Below are 27,541 nucleotides of genomic sequence, written 5' to 3'. Positions count from 1 at the left end.
TTTGTGAGCATATGCAGACATGTGTGTGTGTATGTGTCATCTACCTCATCAGCGTCTCGGAGCAGATGTTAATGTCCACCCCCACAAAGCTCACACACTCTTGCACTACGCTGTCCAGCGCCGCCTTCAGAGCTCCGGCTGACACATCGTGCTAGAAACACACAAAAAAGATCACGTTAGGCCAAATACTGGATTAGTAGCAAAAAAACAACAAAAAATACTGCACTCTATGTTGCACAGGGTAAATAGTTAACCCTATTCCAAACCACACACACACACAGAGTATATAGGCACATTTACTGAAGGAATTTCAGTGGTTCAGGATTTTTATAATCTTTTAGAGACAGAATTACTGCTGTTATGTGCAGTAATCTTTTCCAAACATGTCTACTTGGTGTGTTTAAGTGAAGGCTTTCCATTTTTGCTATGTACTATTATTTGGTGCCATGTAGGCATGATTTCCCCAAGGGGATTATTAAAATGGCATCCTAAAAGGGATAAACAGCATCATAAAGTTCTGGCGATGAAATACTAACACACTGAGAGAAGTTTGATTGACAAGTAGTGCAGCAAGAAGAGGCAGAAAGAATCAGACAGGGAAAGAGAAAGAGAGCTGATTGACAGATAGAGGGAGCACAGAGCGGTAAAGAGCGAGAATGTTTAGTTTGGCTTGTCAACAGTCTCTCTCTCCTTCTAACACAGTGTTCTCGTTAGTGTGGCTTGCTATAGATAAAGATCCCCCAAATGAACTCTCAGACGTCTTAACCACCAGCCAATCAACCATTAATCAGGGCATATTTTCCAAAAGGATTGGAATCTTTGTCCTAATAAGGAGCAGGGAGGAGAGCCAACAATGCAAGGAGGAAGAGAGGAGAGTAGAGGAGAGTAGAGGAGAGTAGAGGAGAGTAGAGGAGAGGAGAGGAGAGGAGGAGGATAATGTAACAAAGTAACATGTCAAAAAACAATTTGCAAACAGTAAAAAATGACCAAAAATAAACTTGTGTAAAACAAAACACAAAAATAACATATGAGAAATTCTATCAGGTCTAGCAGTCGTCTCCTGACAGTCGGAAGGCCTGGACAGGGCCAAATAACCGAGGAGCTGGACATTGATACCTCAGCAACTGCTGGAGGATTAGCTGACACTCTAAACTAGACTACTGTTGGACTATGTTTGTGTATATGTGTGTGTGTGTGTGTGTGTGCTGTGTGTGAACGTGACCGAGACTAGCATGGGTTGTCCCGTAACATGATCAATCTCTGAACAAACACTGGCTTGTAAACAGATAACAACACCGCCAGCTAGCAAATGCACCCCCTCTCTGTCAGCAGTAACAAGACAGCAGGACAGATGAGTACAGAGAGGGAGAGTGAGACAGACAGAAGTATGTGGGAGTGCGAGAACGGACGAGAAGAAGTTTTGCTTGGCCCTTTACTAGATACATTTACTGGTTTAAACCAGCTTTCACCCACAGTAAGTCACTGCAAAGGTTCAGTGCTAACCTATACTCATAAATACTACCTATTTCATTAAAACAGAAACCAAGGATTGCTTACTCTTTCCCTCTCACTGAGCTGCAGTTATACTTTAATACTTTTATTTTCAGATTATGTATTGGTACTCTTAATTAAGTAAATAATCTGAATACTCTGCATTGCTCGTTTTCTTTTTGCAATAAGACCTCAGTGATTAATTACTGTATTTAATCAACCTTAATTCATGTATTTAATGAGGTAATAATTCATTTTTGTTTGTCCTGCTGGTGTGACCATACATTAAAAGGTTTGAATGGATTACTGTGAAAAATATAACCTACAATAAGTAATAATTCAGCAGAGCAGAGAGCTAGATAGAGACAGCACTCCTTGCGACTCCCCACGTGACCTGAGCTCAGATTCTTAGTGAGAACCTTGAGAGGCACTACAGCCAGAGGCATTTTGAGGACAATAAAAACAACTTTCCAAACCATAGAACTAGGACTGAAAGATTTATGATTTCCGGTGAGTGGCTGTACAAGGAGGAGAGAGACAGAGATAGTCAGGCAGAGTCAGGCAGGTCAGAGAGGAGAGAGAGAGGAAATCACCTGTAATGTCACACCGGAGAAGAATGTTTTCACACGAGAAAAGGTAGAGGTGTGCAAGGCTGTGTGAGTTTTAACCTGCAGTTAAACTCCAATGAATGTGTTCTCACATTCTTATTGAAACGTTATAGAGGTGGGAGCAGCACGAGAGGATCTGAGGTGTTGTAACTGGTAGCGGAAGTGTACGCGCACCGCACTACGGAAATGTGCTCCGTCAGGGATGGGAAAAAGTCGACCGAAACTGTAACTTAACTTTAATAGGTATTCATTTCATTCCAGTTTTCAAAAAAAAGGAATGGGGGGAGGGGGGGAAACATAAAAACATGGTCACACGTGTAACAACCAGGCCGACTGAAACAGTTACAGGTCACACTTCTTATTGATCTGGAAACACGGCTGGTTTATGAAGATTTTTTTAAGCAAACCTACACAAATATTTTATTCTAAATGACTGGCGTTTTTAATGTTGGCACTTGAGTTAGCTGGTTAAAATTTCCTATCCCTGTGCTCAACTGTGTATGTATTCATGTCTGAGTGTACAATACTTGAATTTTAAAGTTATTCTTTTTCTGTGAAGCTCATTGTATTTTCCTTGAAATGCGCTCTACTGTATAAATAAAGTTTTGCTTGCAAGCTAATGATTCTATAATGATTCCCTAAAAGACAAGGAGTTCAGGATTTCCCTCTGTGGCATACAGTACCACCAGTCATTTGGCAAAAACTAAACATTCAGTAATGCATTCATGAATTGAGAATAAATCTAAAGCCTAACACTGAAAACTTCATGTTTTAAATATCATGTAGTATCAAAGGAAGAGGAAAAAAAAACTTCACAGGTTGGCAGAGCTGATCTCAAGCAAGCTGGGCAATAACTCAGATTTCCTCATCCTTCATTCATCACATTGGAAACCTCAGCTATGCATCATAAAATCACATTGGCATGGTGAAAAATCAGGCTTATTATATTGCACTTCAAGGAGAAATATCTTACTTTAAAATTTACCCTCCGTCAACCACAACCTGAGGCCAAGGTTAGATTTCAAAACCAGACGTGAAAAGCTACGTTTATTGATTGTTGTATATAAATAAATGGTATTGACTGGTCAAAAAAAAGGTCCAGTGGTATTCATTCCCTAACTTCACCTTGTGTGGCCAAAACCCTGTGATATGGCTTATTAATAATAGCAATCTGTACTAAGTAGTCACTGACTTACTCCTACAACTCTCTCTCTGATACATGTCATGGCACATAACCAGGATTTCCTGTAATGCATGCAAATATATAATAAACACAAGCATGGACAAGCAGTGCAAATACAACCAAGAACAACAAGAATGAAAAAGAACAAAATCATGTTTTTACTTTCAAAAGTTTGAACAGGAAAAAAAAACTCAGATGAACAGAAATGTTCAATTAAGAAGAAAAACAGAACAATCAGGCAAAGCAACAGATGTAGGTTTTAAGAACTGTGTCTCTGGCACCGACAGCAGTGATTGAATGTGCCAGAGTTGGAGTGGAAGAGAGTTAGTTACAGAAAACAGGCAAGTTCTGCTCTATTAAACACACATACACACAATTCAGTACGCATGTGTCTGTCATGACTTCCAGACTGCAGAGGCCCTCTACTCAGTTTACAGTGGCTCTAACTGCACCAATGGAGCATGTCGTCCTGCATCTTTCTATCTTCTCTCAGTCCATCTATCCCTGTTTTCTCCCTCTTTCCTTCCTTCATTCACCTACAAGTACTTATGTATTTGGCTGATGGGTATTATAATAATAATAACAAACTATTTTTTAGATTTTATGACTGTTGCATACAGTCCACTCCAACCTAGATTCTCCACACCTATAATCTTAAATAACATCTTCCTCTCCTTCATCTTTACATTTCTTCATATCTTCTTCCTCATTTCTGCTCTTTCCATGTCTCTGGATTACTCTGACTACATTTGGATTCAATAAAAGGTATTGAAACACAAGAGAGATAGAGAGCAAGGGAATAGTAACAGAGAGACAAATAGAAAGACAGAAAATGTCAGTTTTCCCAAGACAAGATCACAGTGCCACAACACCAGGAGAATTTAGACTTTTTTTCAGGGAATGTATCCCGATTTACTTACAGAGATATATACACACCTTGCCCCCTTTAAGCAGACCTTAATACCAACTCTAATGCCATCCACCCGACAGATAGGCTGTCGCCCGTTTTCAAAACCACTCCCTCATTCCTTGGCCCCAACGCCCAGATCCCCAAACCTCAAAAATCACCCACCACCAATGGACTGGGACCCTATGTGTGAAGGTCATGTTTGGATTGGCCGGAAACCAGCTGAAGCCAGCCAACCAATACATAAGAACAAAGTGCTTCTGTCTACACCTCGAGTACTTAAACGCTGCTGAGTTACCACATGTCAATCAGAGAGAGATAGAGAAAAAGAGAGTGGTGAGAAACGCAGCGCAGGAGAGAAGGCCAGAAAACCAAAACAAGCTTCTTCTTTTTTTTTTGTGAGTTATTTCACTGAGAAACTGAAAAACATTAACGTCCTTTTCTCTGATACAGAAACACACACAGACAGAGAGGTTTCCTCTGTAATATGAGATATACAAAATATAAAGCCACAAATTATAAATATAGAGAACCAGAAAGCCAGAGAGCAAAAAGCGAGGCAAAGCAACTGCTTAGAGTCGAGGTGTTGACTGATGATGATGGTGGAGGCCTTCAGACTGACACCAGACTAAAATACCATTAATGAATGATGCCACTAAGAGTTTGGCAAGTGGAACCACAGTGGAGCCAGAGTGGCTACAAATACTAACAGCCTGAGAGCCATAAATGATGGAAGGCTAACTGTAAGATCTGTACTGTATTGCAGAATCCAATGACATTTGGCCTCTTTTCTTTGTATTCAGCCTGAGACATGAGAAATTTACTCTCCTGTTTTGCAAATTAGGCTTATTTTCATGTTTCTATTCCTTTCATGTGGGGGGCCACCAGCCAGTGAGGGTCCTCACCCATGATATGACAAGTAATCGTGTTAATGTACTGAGGTGAATGCACTATCAATACACATTTTAATGCACATTTTTTGTTCATACTACATACCATTTTTTGCCGAGCATTTAACACATTCCAGGAATACACAGTAACTCATGTGTCATTGACCTAAAAAAAGACTTGTTTGCAATTCAACATTAAATCAAATTGCAAGCAGCACATTCAAGTTTCCTATGTTACTTAGTTATCTACAATTTGAATACTGTTTGGTTTCACTAGAGATGCTAACAATGCTACAAGTTTTTCTTTTAAAGGGACTAGAGCTGCAACAATTAGTTGCCGACTTTTAAAATAATCGCCAACTATTTTGATTGATCAATAATTGTTTGGAATCATTCTTTAAGAAAAAAAATGTACAAATCCAATGGTTTCAGCTTCTCAAATGTAAATATTTTCTGGTTTCTATGACAATAAATTGAATACCTTTGAGTTGTGGACTGTTGGCCAGGACAGAAAAAGACATTTGAGGACGTCATTTTGGGCTTTGGGAGACAGTGATAAAAATTTTCTGGCATTTTATAGACCAAACAACTAATTGATTAATTGAGAAAATAATTGACAGATTAATCAGTTATAAAAATAATTGTTAGATGCAGCCCTATAAGGGACCACAGAACTATTCCACAACACACGACTGGTGAATAAATATATTACAATACAGAATATCATTATAAGTGACAAGTGAGGCTACAGAGGAGATTGTTGAAAGGTGGATACAGATGAGGGGGGACATCTGAACCCCTTTAACTTACTTAAACCTTTAGGTGAAAGGAGAGACTGGAAGCTGCGATTATCCTCAGAGACTACGATTGTGTCTGCTTGAAAATGTTTGTAACTCCTCAATAAATAAATAGAAGCTGGTATTTGGGGAGTACTCTCTCCAAATGTGTGTTTCCTTGTGCGAGTGTGTGACAATAATGTGGAAATGCTACTTCACATGTTTAACTCTCAGATAATCTACTGATAACAGCCTGAGGTTATCTGAAGGTCATGTTCTCATTGAGTGACAGCTTCTATAAGGCCTCTGAGAACTCACTCATGAACAAGCTTTATACTATTCTAGGCATGTAGGCTTGGCTTATTGTCTGTGTGTGTGTGTGTGTGTGTGTGTGTGTGTGTGTGTGTGTGTGTGTGTGTGTGTGTGTGTGTGTGTGTGTGTATGTGTGTGTGTGTGCGCATATGCGAATATGTGCATAGTTAAATGGTTAAAAAGCTGGTCATAAATCAGCAGCTGAAAGTGATATGACAGCAAGGAGATGGTTTTATGTTTTTCCAACACCTTTCATGAATGGCTATTTCTCAACTTCCTGCAAAACAATCACACACAGACACACACAGACACACACACACACACACACAGACACACACACACACACACATACACATACACACACACACATACACACATACACACATACACATTACCTGAGGGACTGCAAAACTGAGCATGAGAAAATGGGAACAGAACAGCAGGAAGTCAACAACACACTGACTTGAGACAATGAAGTTTCAGTTTAGACTATTAAAGCAAAGTGTATTACCAAATATTCGGTTACATAACAGGAAGAGGATGCGGTAATTTATGCTTTTTTTATTCTTTTTTTTGTGGCCCAGAAGTTAGGGAATAACTTCCACATAGAGTAAACTCGGATCAACTGATTCTATCAACATTCAAACATCCAAAAATGCACCTTTACTTCCTTTTCATAGTGCTTCTCAGTTTCAAATTGTTTAATTCTTGTTTTACCAACCTGCTTATAATGTGACTGATCTTATTTAAACTTTACATTTGTTTTCTGATGTGTATGTGTTTTGTCCTTCAATCATCATTTTCCCTTCATTTAAAGCATGCTACAAACTAGGTATTACAAGGCACCTATAAAAACATATGTTTACTTACTTACAAACTTTACCACAAACCACAGACATCCTCACTTACTGTAAACTGTGAAGGACTAGAATACGTAGCCTGACATGACAACAGCCAGTAAATGTTTTATAAATTGTTGAATAAGTGGAGAATTGGCATGAGCCTTTGTAAATCCATTAAATGAGCTAAGATGCAAGCTTGGCTCATCTCGCAACCTCACTCAACACACAAACACACAGACATACATGCACATCAACAGACCGAAGGGAAATAATTAAAATAGTAGCACATTTTTTACTTCCACATTACCAACATTATTGTTTTTGACCGAGTGCTGCATTCCCTATTTTTTTCATCATTAATAGTGATTTGGGGTGAAGTCTGGCGAGTTGCTCCGTTCTGCTCTTCCAGAACGTATATTGAGCTTTGTGCACCCAAGATGTCACAGACACCAAGTAATGCATGATATTGGATTTTTTGCCAATATGCTGATATTTTCCAACTCATTTTGGCTGATTGCCAATTGCCAATACCATTGCCGAAACCGATATATGCACATATTTTTTTCCACCTGGCTGAGGAGGCTATTATACATACCATCATAAATTGTACTTAGTATGTTTAAGAAAGACAATATATGCAATATAAACACAGCCAGGTGGAGGAGAAGAAGGCAAGAAATCGGCCTGTCATATCAGCAGAGATGTTAATTTCGGGCGGATGGCGATATTTCACTTTAAAGCCTTTATCAGCGGATACAAATGACGTGCCAATATTACCGTGCAACCCTACATTTTTCTTTACCAACAAACAAGGTAATGATATCCTTGAACTCTATTCAGCATGGATTTATCACAAACCACTGAGGCACAGGCCTCCTATCAAGATTTGGACTCCTGGAAAAGGACAAGAAATTGGAACTATACGCCATAACACTTTCCGACTACTGGAGAGGGGAAATGATCCCCAGAGAAGAATCACAAAGTTTCCTTCCGTTGGCAAAGACAATACAGATTTTAAAAACAAATGGGAGACTATCCTTAACAAATGTTCCCTGGATTTGATGTAGCTTTTTATCAAGGAAGCCAAAAAACAAAGGGTGGAGCTACCTAATCACATTGAGGAGGTAAAACAAAAGCTCGCACATATGGCACCCTAGCACAGTGAACAAACTGAGTCAGCGGAGAGGAAACACTGACAAACTTTCCAAAGCCCTGGTAACAACTAAAAATGAAAAGTTCAAACGAGACAAGCAGGACTTCAAACGAGACAAGCAGGACTTCAAGGAGATGGACGAATAGATGTGCGTGACGCACATCCCTCAGCATTGTCCATCATCATAGAAACAAGCTCGCTCTGTATCGTTTAGTCTGTCTAACAATGCCACTGCTAGTGAAGAGGAGGAGGAGGCACTACCATCCACCTCCGCTTTGCCTTTTTTAGACAATGTAACGGACACCCTTTCAAAGACAACATCAAGTGGTACGGGAGATATATTGATGATCTTTTTTTCATCTTTTCAGGGTCTGAACAATAGCTCATTGACTTTCATCAGTACCTTAATACCACTAATCCCAACATTAAACTCAGTTTAGAATACCGTAATACAGAAATAAACTTTCTGGACCTGAGAATCACTGTCGATCGACATGGACATTTGTAAACCTCGATTTACAGGAAAAACACTGACAGGAACACCATTTTAAGGGCAAATAGCTTCCATGTACCACAGATTTGAACATAGGGTTACACCAAAAAAGGTTTCTCAATCTAGCTTTGACTAGAGCCAAATCCTCAGATAGGAAGCAACTTCTTAATAAGAGACTCCATGAACAACAACCCCCCAGAATCTATTTCACCACACAGTACAGCAACATGGCCTATGATATCAGACACATCACCACTAAAAACTTTCGCTCAGTGACCCCACCCTTTGCTCAGTGTTTCCCGAGCCTCCAGCCTTCTCTTTCAGAAGGGCACCCACCCACCCGGTCCCATAACCCTCTGGCACATTCAAATGTGACTCACATTCAAATGTGGCTGTTGCAATCACTGCAACAACATCAACTGGAACAACACATTGCTGGATGTTTTTAGTCAAAAGACATTTCAACGCCAAAGCTTTGCCAATTGCAACACAACATAGGTTGTTTATAGACTTGAATCTAAGTGTGGCTGTTTCTATTTCGGCCATACACAGCGCAAGCTGCGGGAGAGACTGGCTAAACACAAATATGCTATTAGGACCCGCAGCCCCAATTACCCCATGGCACAGCACGACAAGGCTGTGGGCCACACTAACCCAGACACTTTGAAAGCCATGACCATTGAGGTCATTCCAAAAAATGCAAGGGATGGCGACAGACTCAAATGTCTCAAACAGGAGACTTTTTGGACTGATACCCTCGGGGCCACCTCCTTTCCAGGCCTAAATGAAGAAATTGACTTCTACCCCTTCCTATAACTTTTTTGTCAGGGGACAAAGCATCTATGTGGATTTTTCTACACTGTGTTTCATGAGGAATACTGAGTTGTTATACTATACTGTGATGTTTATACTGTACTGTTTTGAACTGCGTGATTGCGTATGAGTTTGTATATTATCATTATTCCTTCCTCTTAGTACTGAATATCACTGTTGTCGTAATTATGAACTTTGACCACTTGCAACAAATACTATTGAGGGTGATCCATTATGAGTATTTTCACATTGTAGGGCACCATAAGAATGCCGTTTACCTACACTAATGTATATCACTGTCAGATTGTCCTTAACTTATACTCTATTGATTTGTGATTGAATATTGACTTTTCTGCCCTTATACCTGTGCGATTTTTATAGTATATGTTTGCACATGTTTCCTTGTTCTTACAGTTGTGTCTTGTATGTGGTCTCTTCAAGGGGCAGAATTAACATACCATGTGACCTAGTCACATGACCACTTGAAGAGTTTTAAATTGGACACCTGTCCTCATTGCATCTTACACCCTGATGAAGATTCTCCAAGTCAAAACGTGTTGGTTTATCCATGATTTAATAAAGGATTTTTAACTTATAATCAGACTGCCTCAGATTCTTTTTTGACTGCCAACCAGCACCATGAACTTCCATCAAAAGTAAGCTGGACAGTCATTGTTTATTCTTGAAGAGCACCTGATGTTTCAATTCAACATTACCAACAGTATTGTTGGAGTGCAGCACTCCCTATTTTTTCATCAGTAGAAGATCATTTTTGGCAGCTTCTGCCACTGATCAAGTCTTCAAGAGCGAGTTTTTTTCCCACGCCTGAAAACGTCAAAGCAGGAACTATCCATCACTATCAACCCTCAATTTCTTCCTCTCCTTCCTTCTTTCTGCTCTGTCTGCTCCTGTCTCCCCTGTAGGCACTACCATTCATGAGTGAAAGATAGCATGCTCAAGTGCACACATACACATCTGTACAGCCGTGCCTGTGCATACACACAATGCACTACAGGCATAGTGGCCTTGGTGTGAAAAGTGACATCACTTGTGCTAGTAGAGTGAAAAGCTGCAATTGAGTTGCAGCTAAGAAAAAACTACCACAACTGAATTTTTAAATTCATGCAAAAGTGCCTGAAGTTCTTCTACTGACCTCACTGGCTGTAAAGAAACTTTTCCAATGGGAAATAGTCTCAGACTTTTGGACCACTTCTTCTAATGGCAGGTTTGCCTGCACTGACGGGTCTATCAAACTTCAATATGTCATAGAGTCTGATAGTAGATATAAACATATTGGTATCGACATGTGTGTCAGCTGATAATTAAAACATAGAAATGCCAAAGTTATATTCTTTCAGCAAATATACTGCTGACAGATTTTTGTCAAACCCTCTAATATTGATATCAGTATGAGCCTAAAACAGCCAGTATCAGTCAGACTCTAATTAGCCACGATGGTTGCAGCTTCTTTTTCCTACCCAGCCCTGTCCAGACTATAATTTCCTGATCACATTTGAATTCTCTAGTTCAAACTATTGACATCATGACAGCAAACAGAAAGCTTAAAGTCTGATGCCATGTTCTACAATGCATACAGTGTACGGAAACAATACATGGTCTACAACTTGGAAAAACATCAGTAAATATGGCAGGAAAGGAGGGCGGAGGAAGAGGAGTCATTGACAACAGAGGACAACAGTGGGAAAAATCTCGCAAATACGATGGAATGAGAGAAGGAGAGTGGTTAAAGAGGTGAGGGGAAGAGTGACAGTTTCTTTAATATCCGGCTGGCAGGCAATGTTTTCTTACACAGCAGTGTGCGTCTGTGTGTGTATTTTCCAGTAGCAGTTAGTTTCTCAGCCCTGGGGATTACCCAGCTGTCAACAGACCATAGCATCTAAAGCTGACTGACAGGAGAAGGAACTGTCCAAAGGCCACACCCACTGACTGTCTAATTATTAAGGAAACAAGACTCCTGAAATGTTTGTCTATGTAAATGTTCTGAACTATAAATATTAATATATTATCCCAAACCTATAACCTTATCAGTACCCTTTTATATGTATTACACTACACTGTTGCTAACCACTTATATTAAGAAAAAAATACTAATAAAATGGGCTCTCCGCTGAAATAGCTGTGTATCTGGCAAACTCAGTATCCAGCAAAACCTGCCTGCCAGTGGTGCTGTAGTGAAAACAGTGTTCCCACACCAATAGTTACGTCCAATCTGATTTTAATGGGCCTCACTTTTTTAGCCCTCAGCTCATTTCCTCCTTTCTCTCAGAGCTGTCACTCACTGGGTCAGCAGAGGGAGAGAGAAAAAGAGAGCACGCTGTGCCAGCTGTCTAGAGTTACATCTGCCCTTGTGCTTTTTGGGTCTAATGGCAATAAACTTTCAGAAAGCCCAGAATGCCATGAATCACACAAGAGGACTTGCAAAAGAACACACACATATGCATGAATGCGTTTTACTCACTCACTCGTTCTCATACATTATACATACAGTACATGCGTTCACTCACACAGACACTAATACAAATGTACACATGAACATGCAAGCACATGCACACACTTACCCTTTGACTCTGAAAAGGTATTGGGAGGACAGCGTGTGTATGTGTGTTTGTGTGCATGTGTGTGTGTGTGTGTGTGTGTGTGTGTGTTTGTGTGTGTGTGTGCTCACACGCAGGTCAAAGTGATGTCCCATCTCATATCTGTCAGCAGCCAGAGTTTATTTACCCGGTTATATTATCATTTGTTGAGCTAGTCACATGATCTGAGAGCGGGAGGTGCAGAACCCCAGGCACCCCAGAGAGCCCAGTCAGGATGTGATGAGAGACACGGGCCTGTGACCTAACACACTCAGCCACACATACATACGCACAAGCAGTTGCACAATATGACCTCCTCCTTTCTTTCAAATTTCCATTTTTCCACTGACCCTTGAAATTCCCCATCTCTCCCTTTCCTTTGACTTTTGTCACCCTCTGCTGTCCTTTCTTAACCCCCCTCTGTTTTCCCCTCCCTTTCCCTTCAAGCGGTTGTCCATTAGGACTCTTTCTTTACACTGTTGGATACTTTTTCCTGTTGACACTGAGATGGATGCTGCAAATGACAAAGAAGTTTCTGAATATTTAAAAAGACATTTCAACACTGAGAAAAGTATAAATGAATCTAAACAGGTGTATTCCGCAGCTACATATATGCTGTACATGATTGGTTTAGAGGTGCTTAGTGTAAAATAGCCTCCCCTCATCCCTGGGAGGACTGACTGAACATGTAACTACAGCTAAAACAACTGGTCAATTAATAGTCTTTGAGAGGATGCCCCCTCCCAGTATTTCTTTGTGGTGCTAAGCCAAAGTCATATAGTTCCAACATTCAATTTGACCAATTTATTCTGGCCATGTCAAACAAACATGCTAACGTTTCGGCCTAGTGGCCTTCATCAGAGCAAGGCGGACAATGGAAGTCATATCATTTGTGAATTGGTCAATTACTTTCTTAATCAATCAACAGAAAATGAATTGATGACAATTGCTCATGATAATCGATAAATCATTTAAGTTTCTTATTAAGCAAAAAGCCAAACATTCTGTTTCAAGCTTTTTGAAATATGATCATTTTCTGTTCTTTAACATTGTAAATCGAAATATTGTCCAAAAGTAGTAAAACATGCCTGGTTTCACATTCTACAATAAATCTGTAATCAAAACCACTGCGTTATCATTACAATTGGTTGCATCATATATAACTTTGACCTCATTCTACTTGCTTTCGTCACCCTCATAACTCTTTGTTTTGTTCCTATTTCCATCCTCTCATACCATTTTCTCCCATGACCTACCATATATGGAGAACAATACTGCATTAATGGATGGTGTAAATAGTAGACACACTGATCTAATGCTTGTCTTGCCTTTCTCACAAAATTACACACACACTTGCAATGAACAGAATCAACATTGAGCTAACTGTTGTTTCATCCGCACTCACACTTGAACACATATGGACAAGGAGCAGCAAGCGCACAAGCAAAAACATGTCCGAACATACGTCATGCCTGATCTCCATTAATTGAATTAGCTGTCAGCCTTAGCATCATCTGTTGACACAGGCCTCGGCCAAGTTTATCTACTTCCCTTCTTGTCTCTCTTCTCTCACCCTGGGAAAATGTTTTTTTCACATTTGTGCCGTTATATTTGTCTACGTATGCCTCAAGTCCCAGTTTTGCTTGAAACACAAAAGTCACAAATAAACTCAGCCGACCACAAAAGATCATACCGGGCACCTTAAATGTTTTAGGGACTAAAAATGGGCAAGTGCTGTTTTCATTTTTTGTTGAGAAATCGTGATTATGATGTGTCTAAATGCCTTTTATGTCCTTAATCTTATTCCTTCTCTGAATGTGTGTTGGTTCAAGTAACAGTTATCCTGCCATTGTGGTCATGACTATTGGGGACGATCCTGGTTAAGTAAATGTCAAAGATAAAAATTAAAAATGCACATGCCCCGTCTTTGCACATCACCCATCTTTTGCCGTTTTATAGTACATAAGTAACTACAGAAGACAGTGCTATAACAAGACACATGCGTGTAAAATCACAGTTTATTGTTAATGTGCTTTTACATCAACCTCCACACGCACACACACACACACACACACACGTCTACTTGGCTCTTCGGTTCAGTCTAACTCACAGCAGATGTTCCACTGCCCAGGGACAAGAAACTCTAACCAACAAGGAGCATCTGAACAGAAAAAAACAAAAACACACTTACCTGGTATGTTCCAATGCCTATGTGTTTGGGATCAATCTTCACAAGCTCAGCCAATGGATCTTGGACGCGTCTTCCAATGGACACTGTCCACACACACACACACACACACACACACACACACGCAGGAAGCAAACATGAGATTGTACGTCTCTTGAGATTTTATGGGTTGTTTTTTTCATGAACTTGCTATCTGAATCAGTTATTGAATATGCAAATCTGTATTTTTTATAATTACTGAATATGCAAATTGTCTGCTTATTACAGTGCTGGCCTGAGGGCAGGCCAAACCCAATTGTCATTCCGCCACCCCCAATAATAATAATTAAAGCTGGCTTTCAACTAGAGTCTCTGCACCTGTCATTTAGCTTTCTGATAGATGCTAGAGCCATGAACCTTTAAAGCCACTAATTTAACCAGAAGCGTGCACATTGGCACACAAATAAGCACACACACACACGCAGTGCATATCCACCAAAGCAGTGTTGCTTTTAACGATGGAGTCTGTAAGGCTTCAGCCTGCTGCCTCACATGAAGCCAAATGTCTTTTCCATGAATATCCTGGCAGGGTCCAGTGACAAGGAGAAAAATTACAAACAACCTTACTTACATACACACCATAATACATGACATCACCCCCCTCTACACACACACACACAGACTGAGGAGGAGAATAGCACAACCAACCAACAGTTCATAGTTACTTCCCTGTAAAAGACAAAGGACATGCCAGGAGCTTAGATTGTTATTTCTTTGTTATTATTATTATTTCCAAAGTAGAATGCAGTAAATGGACTGCATTCATTTAGTGCTTTTATCCGAAGCCAATGTGCCTCTTATTTACCCAATCACACGCACACACCATGGCCTAACGATTGGGAACAATTTGGGGTTCAGTGTCTTTGCCCAAGGACACACTGACTTGAGGACAGGAGGAGCTGGGGATCAAACCACCAACCCTGCGATTAGTGGATGACTCTGCCTCAAAAAGTTGTTATTGGGACAACTGTTGTCCTGAAACAGTCATACATTTGAAAAAAATAATAATAAATGCACTTTAAAAACTCACATAAATATCACATTAAATAAATAGACCTGACTATAGCAGGTCGAGCCAGTGTGCTGAGCATTTGAAGTATCTAATTTACATTTTCCAGGTGCACCGGAAGCTTGTGCTATTGCTGAATCAGTACAAAACTATCAACATTTTTGGGTAAAACTCAATTTATAAAAACCGCAGAGTTGAGTTCTGTCAAGGAATAGAGGAAATTTAGACCTCTAAAATACAGATTCCCTTCCCTCCCTGTCCTGTGATGCTGCTTGTAATCGTTTTGTACGTGTGCATTACGTGTGCATGTCTGAATTTCAGCGGTCAGCGATGTAGTGTACTGTATGAGACACGTCAGACTTAGATCTTTGAGGCAGAACGGACAGACAAAGAGAAAAAAAAGAGAGGGATGGGATATCGTTGAGGGAATATGTCTGGAATCAATGGCTCTCCTCTCCTCTCTCCACTCTGGCTGTGGTGGGAGGCTGCAGCCTGAGATAATATTTAGACAGGGATGGAGTTTCAACCCTGGCCTTGCTCAGTGCACCACCAAAACTCACCTATACTCTTTCCATCTATTCTGTCTCTGACTCTCTCTCTCTCTCTCTCTCTCGCTCTCTCTCTCTGAGAGGAGCCGACTGGTAAACTGAGTCCAGCATAACTCTCCAGCACTTATTCAAAGTTTATGAGCGCTACACTTACATGGAAGCAAGTGAGAGAGCGACGAGAGAGGAAGGTCCCCGTTTAGACACAGACGCATTGCTCAAGAGACCTGGAAGAACTCTGGTAGGCTGGGGGGACAGCTGCAATGTGGTTGTACTATTTTTGTTGCAAAGCACGAGGTGAAAAATGGCAGATCAGAATAGTTAAAATTTTGAGTAGATGCCTTATCAGTCTACTAAGGAGTGACAATGGTTGAGGAAAAATTAACTGCGCTAATGACTATATTTTCATTAAGGTCACTTGTTTAATTTCTCACTCTCCCTCAGTCCCTTCCCCTCCCCTCTATCGCTGCACTGACCTCTCTGAAAAAGGGGTTATAGAAGTAGGAGGAGGAGTAGAGGAGCACAGAACTAAGCTGAACACAAAAACAGTCCTCCGATGAATGGTTGAAATATTGTCTATTACCACTAGGTGTCCCTAGATCTCCAAACAATAGAGGAGACAGATGGAAGATGCATGTAACTCACAATTCCCTATATACTATGTTACATGGCCGCTCTTATAGACGGAGGCAGAAACACACACACCATATCCCCCAAAAGGTAAAACGGACGGACACAAACACTTTCTTGCCACATCCGAATCTGTAACCATAGTGTTTTGGCTCAGCACCCCCTCTTTTCATACCAATCCAAAGTCAAACACTGTAGATTTCTCATGGCTTTCATTAGAGGTATAAATATGGCTCTACGTGGCTCTCAGTGCTGCTGACCACAGGAAACTAGTGAGGAATAATCCAGCCTCGCTTGATTTATGGTTTTTATAGAGGAAGTCTGTTGGAAACATTTGTTCTCCACAACTCGGTGCGATTCTTTTTTATTCTGCTGTGTTTTCGATGATGTAGTATGTGAAGTAAGTGAGGGAGAGGTGGCAAGTGAGAGAAAGAGGGAGAGAGGCGAAGGAAAGCAGGAGACACAAGAGAATCTAATAGCAATGCCAGATATTCACCGATAATGTGACGATATGTTCTTGGTAAGAGGCTGGAAATAAAATCAAAACTAAAAGTCTATAATTGGGCATATTTCATACATCCTGACTGATGACTGCTTAAATGAACTAAATCGATTTAAGACTGCTCACATTATACGCTAAACAGTGATTTGTTAGTGTATGAAAAACAGAAAATTAAGTGATAAATGACAGATAATTACTCAATTGTGGCTGTTTTGATTAATTCTCAAGTGAATTTCTGAAAAATTGTTTTACAGTTAAATACCATTTTTCATTATTATGCATTCTTCTCACTAGTGTGAATTCTTTTCCCTGCGTCCCACACTTCATCTTACATGTGATAACGGGAGCCAAAATTTCTAAAACTGGAAATCATTCAAAATAACCAGATGTTAGAAGGAGGAATTCATCATTTGAGCTGAAATAATTAGTCAATAGATCAATTAGTTGACTGAATACACAATTTCTTTATCATAATAAATTCAACATATTAGGGTTTTTGATTGATGGTTGAACAAATCAAAAAATGTAATTTGAATATATCACCTTGGGCTCTGGGATATTGTTATAGGCATTTTTCACTATTTTCTGACATTTTATAGACAAAATGATTAATTGACAAAGTACGCGATGGCTTCATTAATAATTAAAATAATTGTTAGGTGCAGTCCGATAAAAACAATGTCTTCAACTACACCAGAACCTTTGCCATAGACAAGGGCCCATTGAAAGACTGGCCAAAAGTATCAGACAAAATGTTTAATTGGCCTTGGATGAAGGGCATACCTGCACTCCTCAGGTTGGGGTCCATGTCTGGCATCTCTTTGACCGCCTCAGGACTCACACTGTAGATGGATGCTCCTGCCTCACTGGTGATACTGGTGAACGAAGGGGAAAGAAAGCAAGTCAAGAAGTGAGAGAAAGAGAAACGGAGGGAGAGAGGGAGATGATGGGAGAGAGAGATATAGGAAAAGGGAATATGAGGTAGTTTGGCCAGTGGGGGAGGAAGGTGAGGAAGAGAAGGGTGCAAAGGGAGCAAATTAGAGGGTGAGGGGAGACAGAAAAAAACATAGTGAGCAGTTATTACTGCTTGAGAGACATATAATGGTAAGACCATTATGGAAAATGGCCACTGCCTTGCACTTTAAATAATTCAGGTGACAACTTCTCAAAAAGGTTCCTGATTTGACTCTGGTTTGACCATCATTACTGACATTATGGCCAAAATGGCATCATCATTACAAGTCATGCCGTACCATTAACAGCACAATTGCAATCTTTCAAATGCCCAAGACTTCTTATTCAACTGACAGCTGCTGTAAAGAACCAGAACCGAGAACCAAGCATCATGTATGAGTCATTGGCTTTATAGGTAACTATGAATACCAAATATATTCTTTCAGGAATTATTTAGTGAGTCAGACGACATTGATTTCCTGAAGATATTATTTAGAGTATGACCACCTTTAAATGTTGAAATTACTGAAACTTGAATAACAGACAGCATGACATGGGAAAGGACATTTTTCTCTGTGTGAGAACAAGCCATTGAATCAGCAAACACTGCTGTGTGATTTCAATTTGTGTGACACTACTGCCATCTAGAGGTCATTGGGTATACTGCTATTTGTGTCTGGAACATTCCTGTCATGAGTGAAATTTTCAAACAGTATGTGAGTGTATGAAAGGCCAGAATGTATGTAAAAGGACAGTCAAACCTTTCTCAGGTTTGACACTATTTCTACTAAATTTAATAAATACTAAGCGTGTAAAAAGTGCAGACTAATACAGTTACTAATACAGTTTTTAAACTAAATTGTTGACCAAAATATTTGAAATAAAACAAAAAAATGTGGCCACACAGTTGCTGAATCGATAGGTTTGCCTCCACAGTGTGTGTGTGTTTCTGCAGACACCACATGCTGTCACATATAAATCACTGCCTCTCTGAAGTCCAATATTTTATGAACCAACAGTTAATCAGTTTTACTCCAAAAAATGTATTCTCATTCTACTGATTTCAGTAGAATATTCAGGTGAAATATAGAAATTTATGTCCACATTACCACATTTTTCCGTAAATTAAATCATTAGTTGTCGCTATCGACTGTCATTCAACAGTCAAGTGAGAGATTTGTGTCTGCAAGAGTGACGCTGTCGTGGCTTTATGTCCCAATAAAAATGTATTAATTACATTGCTTAGTTTCACTCATATTTTTGTGAATTTATCTATACAGTTATTTGATTAAAAACAATATTTCTCATTAAAAGATTAAGCCCGTTGGAAATTATAATCAATATTTACTGAAACTTCTTTGAAAAGAGATCACAAATAAAGATTTATTGCAACTTAACAAAAAACTTAAGACAACTTAACAAAAAAGTAAGTAATTTTCATATTTGAAATAACCATCCAATAAGTATATAGTATTTGCATAGATTTATTTGATTCGGCTGAAATGTAAAGTTCATAAGCAAATGGTTTTTTTTTTATCATCCACGTTTTTCTACATGTAGATCTTGAAAATAAAAACGAACTAATTCTACATGGCAACAAATGATACCATTTTCCATGTTAATGTATTCGGTCTAAAGTAGGCCACTTATCATCCATCACCACACAGACAGGATGGTGGTACAACAAAGCCACTGATACCCGTGTTAATGCTAGTGACATACAACTGAAGCTGTCACGTTGTTTAGTCCTTCTGTTCTCTCGGGTGGATGGAGAGAGAGAGGGAGAATCGGAGGAAGAAAGGGGGGCTTTTTCCTCAGGGCTGACCAATATGACGAAGAGGTCAGTGCCTCCTCAATGTCCGCAATTCAGAATGAGGCCTCACACACACGCCATCCCAGGGGCCTGAGATTTAAATGAACTTGTCCTCCCCTCCCTCTTTTTCTCTCTATTTCCAACCCTCTCTATTCATCCTTTCCTCCGCCCCACAGTTCTTTTTGTCAGCTCCCAATCCATCGTGCTGACAGCTGACATATCGCCATGGTGACGCTACTAACGAGCACTGGCACATGACCTTCACAGAGGTCAAATCAGAGCTGGTCATTAACCTGACACACTCTGTCACACACACACACACACACACGTATATGCACGCACACACAAACACAGTATGAATATATTACAAACATATCCACGCCACTCAAATCATGCAGCTCTCTCTTCAAGCACAGACACACCAGGCTTTAAGTGAGGCCACTGGGAAAGAAGACCCACAAAACACACCTCTAACCTCCCTCTCCGCCCTCATTCAGAGACAGTAGGACAATGGAGGTCAAGAGAAAGAGTAGCAGCACCTCGGCTAGCTGTTCTTCTGGAAAGAGAGTCAGAATGACAGAGAAAGAAAAGGGGGAGATGAGGCAGACAAAAGCAGAAAAGGTGAAAACATATTATTAAGAAAAAAGAAAAAAAAAAACAAGAGAATAGGGAAAGGAGAGAAAGCAAAGCCACCAGCCCCTATCATGTCTAACTTAATTAAGGCTGCCGCTGGGGCAGCTGGGTAACAGCACTGTCATGGATACAGCTCTGAGCCCTAATCGCCATAGCGTCCATAGCTGTCGCCATAGTGAGGGCATCATCCTGGCAGCCAGCAGAAGGTTGTCTCCTCCCCAGCTCTCTGGCCTAAGTGGGTGGATGGTCGATGCGTGGACACACACACACACACACACACACTCACTCACACACACACACTCACTCACTCACACTCAGACACAAAGTCAACGGTCGCCTCTCGGTGTAAAGCGATGACTTAGTGGCCCTGTAGGGTTATCATTTATTTGGGCTCTCTTTTCCTCTCAATCGTATACACACAGAGAAACACGGGCCTGCCATTAGCCCTGTCCCATCCTGGGGCAAAGTCACAAACTGGCTCCCCTATCTGTTCCCCTACCGGTCGTCTTTGAGACAAACCCTTGGGCCTGACACACAAACACATCATGACTGGCCCCCTGCTGCCCCTCAAGAACCCTAACATTGCAAGAGATGGATACACACTTTGATACCTCATTACAGCCTCCTGGCACACACGGCCTTAATCTAAATTAAAAACAGCTCATCAGATCAGTCAGAAAAGAAGAGGGGCAATAATATCACCAACTAATCTGATACAGAGGACAAAAAGTTGGAGGGAGGGGAAAGGGGGGGGGGAAGAGAGGGAAAGAAAGTGAGCAGTGACCGAAATAATTTGTTGAAAAGATGTGAAAGGTTAAATGCTAAGATATACAAAGGTCTATAGTATCTTGATATGTCCAGACAACAACAATCAGTACAAGCATACTGCAAGTCACAGTGACATTTTTCTACGAGGTGCAAATACTCCTAAAAAACATGCATGTGTGATTTTATTCAAAATTGGCAGAGTGGGCTTATATTTTAATTATATATACACACTAAACTGTAAATGCACTACAAGTTCCACAAAGAACGCAGGTTTGATGTTTGGTTTGAAGACATAGCTGTATTAAAGAGCATTCAAGGCCCATGTAAACAGACAATACATGAATATAAGGCCCCAAACCTAAAGCTTGACATCTGGATCTGAAGCTCGATCAAAAGTGACTGACTTTGTAGACATGAAAAAATGTTCATTCTAGTGCAATTTGTTAAAATTCCCTAAAGATATTTTGAAGAAAAAAAAGGTAGCATATATTATTTCATTCAGATCATATTAACCCACAAAGCTGCAGGTCATGGTTTTGTGTGAAATGACATGAACTGGAAGCAAATTTTGTTTTATAGTGAATTTGTGCTGAAGTAAGTTTAAATGCATCTATATCTGAAGAAATCAAAACACTGTTGCAATGTTTCTGTTGATAGATGGATGAATTATAGTATATAAATGATGTTCCAGGTCAGCTTTTTAAAAAAATGTGCAGAAAAAAGTGTAAGAACTCTAAATGAGCAACAAATTTCATTCACTGCAGAGTAACCTGAGTAATTAAACCAAACACAACATACACCATCAGGTGGGAATGTTATCTTATTGGCATCAAGGGGCTCTGTGGGAATTGACAACTAGCCATCTACCAGATGAGGTACAAAATAATAAATGGCTTTCAAGTTAGAAATTTGAAACAGCTGAGGATTGGATACACACACACACACACACACACACACTGTTCCATACTATGATGGACACAGTCTGTGATTTTCTTTGTCCAAAACTCTGTTTGTGTTGAAGATACACAGATTGACCTCGTTTAACTGCCTCAGAATGAGCTGTGATATCAGACATTATCACTCCCAAATGTATTCATGTACAAAAACACACACACACACACACACACACACACACACACACACACACAAAAGTTGTTCTGTCCTGGCTGCTCAAACAGCTTAGGTCCATTGTTCAGTCAGCTGCAAAGCTTGACCTCAGGGAGACAAATTGAGGGATGCACCATCTCTTTCTCTCTCTCTCTCTCTCTCTCACACACACACACACACACACACACACACACACACACACACGTCGGGTCTGAAGACGATGACATTTTTCACAGAGAAAAGCGTCCAAATGGCAGGTGTCAGGGGCCGTCAGTCTCCGGCGAGGCGCTAGAAGGCAGGCAGGCACACGCACACACACATAAACTCCAACTGCCAGTGTGAGGCACGTCTGAAAAGAGCAAAGCCTCACAGACACTCATGTCAATCTGGTAGCAGGAAAGGCATGCACTTGTGTCACGCACTAACGCATATACACACACACACACACACACACACACACACCCCAAAACACAAATACACACGGCATGTCACCCAGACTCATCACACGTTTGTCACACACAGAACCATCGCAAAGAACAGTGGAGCCCTAGGGGAGGATGGCATGGAGGGCGGGTGGAAGGAGCAGAAAAAGAAGGGACAGAGGCTGACCACCAGTGAGGCATGGTGGGAAGGGAGAGGGTGACATGGATGAGGCTGGCAGATATTCACCATCCACCACCTTCGAATGCAAAAGTTCTTTAGCCAGACACCTCTTCCCTACTCACGCAAGCTAGACACACACAAACATACACCAGGAACCATTGCTTTGCTGTGGTGCTATTTGCTGAAAAACAAAAGGCACCCCTAAAAAATGGTTATGCTATTTACATTTACATTTATACTCTGCAATAGCTTCTGCAGAGAAGGAAGGAAAGAGGAAGAAAGAGCCAACAAGAAAACAGAAAAAGTAGTAAAGGAAAGTACAGAGATGACACAGTTGTCGCAGCCATTTCTTGCCCTCTAGAGTGAACCTTCTCAGTTCAGTGAGTAAAAGTTGAGAAAGAGAAGCAGGTGATGACTACAGACGGGCAGAGGAAAAGTTGACCACATGCCAAGCCCTTCAATTTCACATCTTCCTGGGAGCACCAGTTCAAAGCAGAAGTACTGTACATCACACCACTCTCTACCTCATCTCACTACTTCTACAAGTTAGTCACCCAGTCTTTTATTTAAATCAAATTCTATTTAATTACTATACTGTGCAAACACATCTTGAGGAATGCCCACTGTCTCATCCATTGCTCTCATTCTCACCATCTCACCTTCCATTTTTGGTGAGTTTCAGCCTCCAAACTAATGTGGTTTGAGCATTTCATTTAAGGACAGACCTGTGTCTGCCCGTTCTTCCCTCACCAATTCTAACCTTCCTTCAGACGTAAGCTTCAAAAGGTGGTCGAACAGAGCCTTGAATAGACTACAGACATCAATTAGTCTATTATTGTGGCTACTCCCTTTCCTATTCAATACTGTACATATCTAAAAACACATTTTTATGGCTGAAAACTAAATTAGGGAGGTAAAAATTAACAAGACAAATGAAATTTCATTCTATAGAAGATCTACGTTTATCCCATTTTTGTCATTACAATTTTAATTTCAAACATTTTTCCTGCCTCTCCCTATCCACCCTGTATTAAGTCAAAGACATAACCTTTCTATGAACCTATGGGCTCATTTTCCTCTTCTGAAATGAAGATACACCCCACAGTCAGGTTTTGGCCTATCCATGCCTCTAAATCCATCTGTCCCTCTGCACCTCCTTCTTTCCAGCCTTCAAACCTTCGGAGAGGCCCAAGTGCCTGGATCTCACTCAGTCATCTCTGGTCCTGCCACTGTATGTTCATCACTCACCCTGCCTGGCCCTGGGAGCATGCCTGGACACAGGACATGACAGGGGATACACACACCCGCACCCACACAGTCATAAATACAGTCTATGCCACTGTCCTCCAGGTCCATCAGCTAGCCAGTAATAATGATCTCATCCCACCAGGAGTGAGCTACAGGGCAAGACGGTCAAGGGCGTATTGTAAGGATGTCTGTGTGTCAGTGCAGGGGTGGTATGTGTGTATGGCTGTTTGAGTATGTATCTTACTGCAACTTCGTGTATTGAACTTATTCATGTATTGCTCTAGGACAACTCTAAGTATGAGCCCGTCAAGGAGAGAACGATGACTACTACTTAGAGGAGAGATAGCCTACTACTTTTATCAGCTACAGAGCACAACTTCAGGCAAAGACATTACTACATGTCCAAATCCAACTGTATCCAACACGCAGTAAAGCAGACGAACGTGTAGCAAATATCATGATATGGCAAAAGTAGTTTATCTTAGCAAAAATGCAGCAAATTATAAAACAGACTCTGTCATTTCAGATGTGATTAATTTTATATCAATACATATATTCACCAATAACCAGGCAAACAGCAAAGTTGGTGACTTGGAGGACCTTAAAGGGTGTGTTGGTGTGTTTATGTAAAGAGTAACAGGGTCGGTCATCTCATTGCCTTCGGGAGTAGCACAGCAAGTGGTCAAGAAATTGGATGTCATTTTTGTTTGCCTCCAGCTATAATCCCTGTTTGTGTGCCCGTATGTGTATCATCACCATTGCCCAAAGATCTCCCTAACCTTACCCCACATATTCTTGCCCTCTGATATCATTAACATCAGCTTGTTGCAGCCAAGCACTGTCAACTTGTCATTCTTCATGCACACAGCCCCGAACACACATATGCAAATGTATTAAAATATTCAAATGTATTACAGCTCATTCACAACAATTATGAAAGCAAATTGAGGTTAGGCTAAGTTGGACAACTTAAGGTAGCCACCGCATACCTCAGCTGTAGGATTAGAAAGAAAAAATACAGAAAATAAACTACAGTTGTACAGTTCAGTCCAATTCAGCATAAGAAAACCAGCTCCAACCATTATAATTTTGCCTGTGACATGTTTCCCAAAATATGGTCAGTATGCTGGGCGTTTTTAAAATCTTTATTAAATCAGTCATGTTGCAACTGGGGGGAAAAACGCTTTATCTCCTTCACAGTGTGCAAACACTTGACAACAAGAGCAGGTTTGCTTAGTAAAGTGCAGTAGTTGACAGAGGAAATCAACAACTTACAACACAATTTGTATAATTTGGAAAAAAAGTTTGCTAACCACAGATTAATGAGAACAAACCCACTTTGGGAATGTTATCTGGAGGGTGAATGGTGAAGACTGCGGTAATGACATGGGAGCTGATAACAGGTTGATCTCTGTGTGCTGCTGCAATTTGTAAGATTTTCTCCAAAGAACAGGAGTTACATCTTGAGTTACAATAGAGCGGGACTCACAGTGGTGTGTGTGTGTGTGTGTGTGTGTATGTTTGTGTGTGCCTCCCCTACCAATCAGCTCCTCTGACAAGAATCCAGAAACACCAGCTGATGAGAGTGACACAGACCACTGCGCGTCACCAAGCAAAATACTCCACTGCAAACCACACACACACTCCCCACAAAGACATCTGTCTGGCCGGTGCTTCACAGTAAGAGGGCTGTCTTATGAGCTTTGACAAAGCCTGCATGCTCTACCAGTCAGTGCTAAAGCACAATGACAGACAAGGTCATGCTGCACTGGCCTGTCAAGGAGCCAGAAAGAATAACACAGTTGCACACACGCACACTAGCGTGGCTGTGTGCTAGCTCCAAGCAGGTGTTAATGACAATAATCAGGCACTCAAAACCAACTTAAATCCTTATACATACAGGTTTAACAGGTTTAAACCACATACGACACAGAAAATCGTTAACTTGAGTCAGAGATGTGGAGTACGTTCGCTAAACTAATGTGTCACAAACTGACGTCCAGCAGGAGGTCTTTAAATTATCGGGGCACAGCTGTACAGCAAATAACCGCATGTGCGTTCAGTGGGGGCCATCACAGGCACAGATAGACCTTGTCAGCTAAATAATACCTCATGCTGTACAATGTCCTGCAGGATGCTGGTCATTCATAGAGGCATTGTTCAGGCTTAATCATGTAGGGTAACTGTGCTATAAACCTAATAGGCAGATGAAGAGTCAAATCTGGCAATTTATTACCCATTTGGCAAAGACCACAGTTAAGGGAGATAAAGGACTATCTGAGTCAGTTAAAAAGCAGTAACATTTTCTGTGGTTACACTGGTTACACTTGTCAGACCTAAAACAAAAATGTGCATCACTAGAATGTGCAGTATATCCAGAAGACTACTATTTTATCTGAAAATGTATTATTTATTTTTCAGGACAGTCGAGTTCTCAGGGCTTTCAAGAAAAATATCTGGTGATGCATCAATAAAAGTCTCAGTATAAAGTGTGAAGTCTGTAAGTCATCAAATCTAATCCAGTTAAGGAAAGGCGACGTATAGGGCGACTACTAACGATTGTTTTCAATATCGATTAAGCGCTGATTATTTTCTCGATTAATCGATATTGTCAAACAATAGTGAAAATCATGCCAATTATAATTTTCCAGAGGCAATGGTTAAGTCTTTATATGTCCTTTTTTTGTCCCAACAACAGTCCAAACCCAAAGATAATCAGTTTACTATAGTGTATGACAAAGAAAATCATTAAATCATCACATTTGAGAAGCCAAAACAAATAATGTTTTTGGCATATTTGCTTGATAAATGACTAAAGCTTATTCGATTATCAAAATATTGCCCAATGAATTTTCCGTTGATCGACTAATCAATAAAACAACTAACTGTTGCAGCTCTACTTTAGTTAAGGTGCTGAAGCAAGAAATTTGCATTCATTTGCAAGTGCGTTCTTGACCTTAAAAATAGAAATTTAACAAAATAATCCTAACACAAAGTCCACTTACCGGCTTTTAACACAGCTTTCAAACACATCTCATGGTCTACATCAGTGGTTGGAGCAGATGAAGACAGTAAGAAGTGATTTAAAGCTTGCAAGCTAATTAAATAAATGTTTAATCAAAACCTTTAACATCTGCTGTCAAAAAGAAAGCTATCCTAATGATTTGATCACCTTTTGCAACATGTCCTGGTCCCAGTATTTAAGCAGGCATATACAAATATGGATAAATGATTCAGCAGGACACAAACTGACCAGCCTTTTATACACTTTCACACCTATTCCACCAACTAAATTACGCTACTAGACATACACCCAACCATGCACAAATGTCTGCCCTTGTTTGGCTGTCTTTAGGAAAGGCCACACTGCTCAAAAATCATGGAAGAGGTGACTCAGTGAGAACGATGAGTCTACTCAAACAGAACTCAGGCACTCAAAA

The 27,541-nt window shown here is 40.4% G+C and overlaps 1 protein-coding gene across 3 annotated transcripts in view; it reads right to left on the bottom strand.

Moving 5' to 3' along the window:
• Window positions 1-27,541, bottom strand: part of srbd1 (S1 RNA binding domain 1) — a 58,061-nt gene that overhangs the window by 11,475 nt on the left and 19,045 nt on the right. For all 3 annotated transcript variants that reach the window (XM_042434088.1, XM_042434090.1, XM_042434089.1), the window contains exons 15-17: window positions 17,759-17,850; window positions 14,254-14,336; window positions 45-151 (exon numbers count right to left, since the gene is read on the bottom strand). In XM_042434088.1, the coding sequence (XP_042290022.1) occupies window positions 45-151; window positions 14,254-14,336; window positions 17,759-17,850 (282 nt within the window). The remainder of the gene's footprint in view (window positions 1-44; window positions 152-14,253; window positions 14,337-17,758; window positions 17,851-27,541) is intronic.

Source organism: Thunnus maccoyii, chromosome 14, assembly GCF_910596095.1.
Source record: "Thunnus maccoyii chromosome 14, fThuMac1.1, whole genome shotgun sequence".
Lineage (NCBI taxonomy): Eukaryota > Metazoa > Chordata > Actinopteri > Scombriformes > Scombridae > Thunnus > Thunnus maccoyii.
The sequence above is the reverse complement of the archived record's forward strand: the minus strand, read 5'-3'. Positions and strand labels throughout refer to the sequence as shown.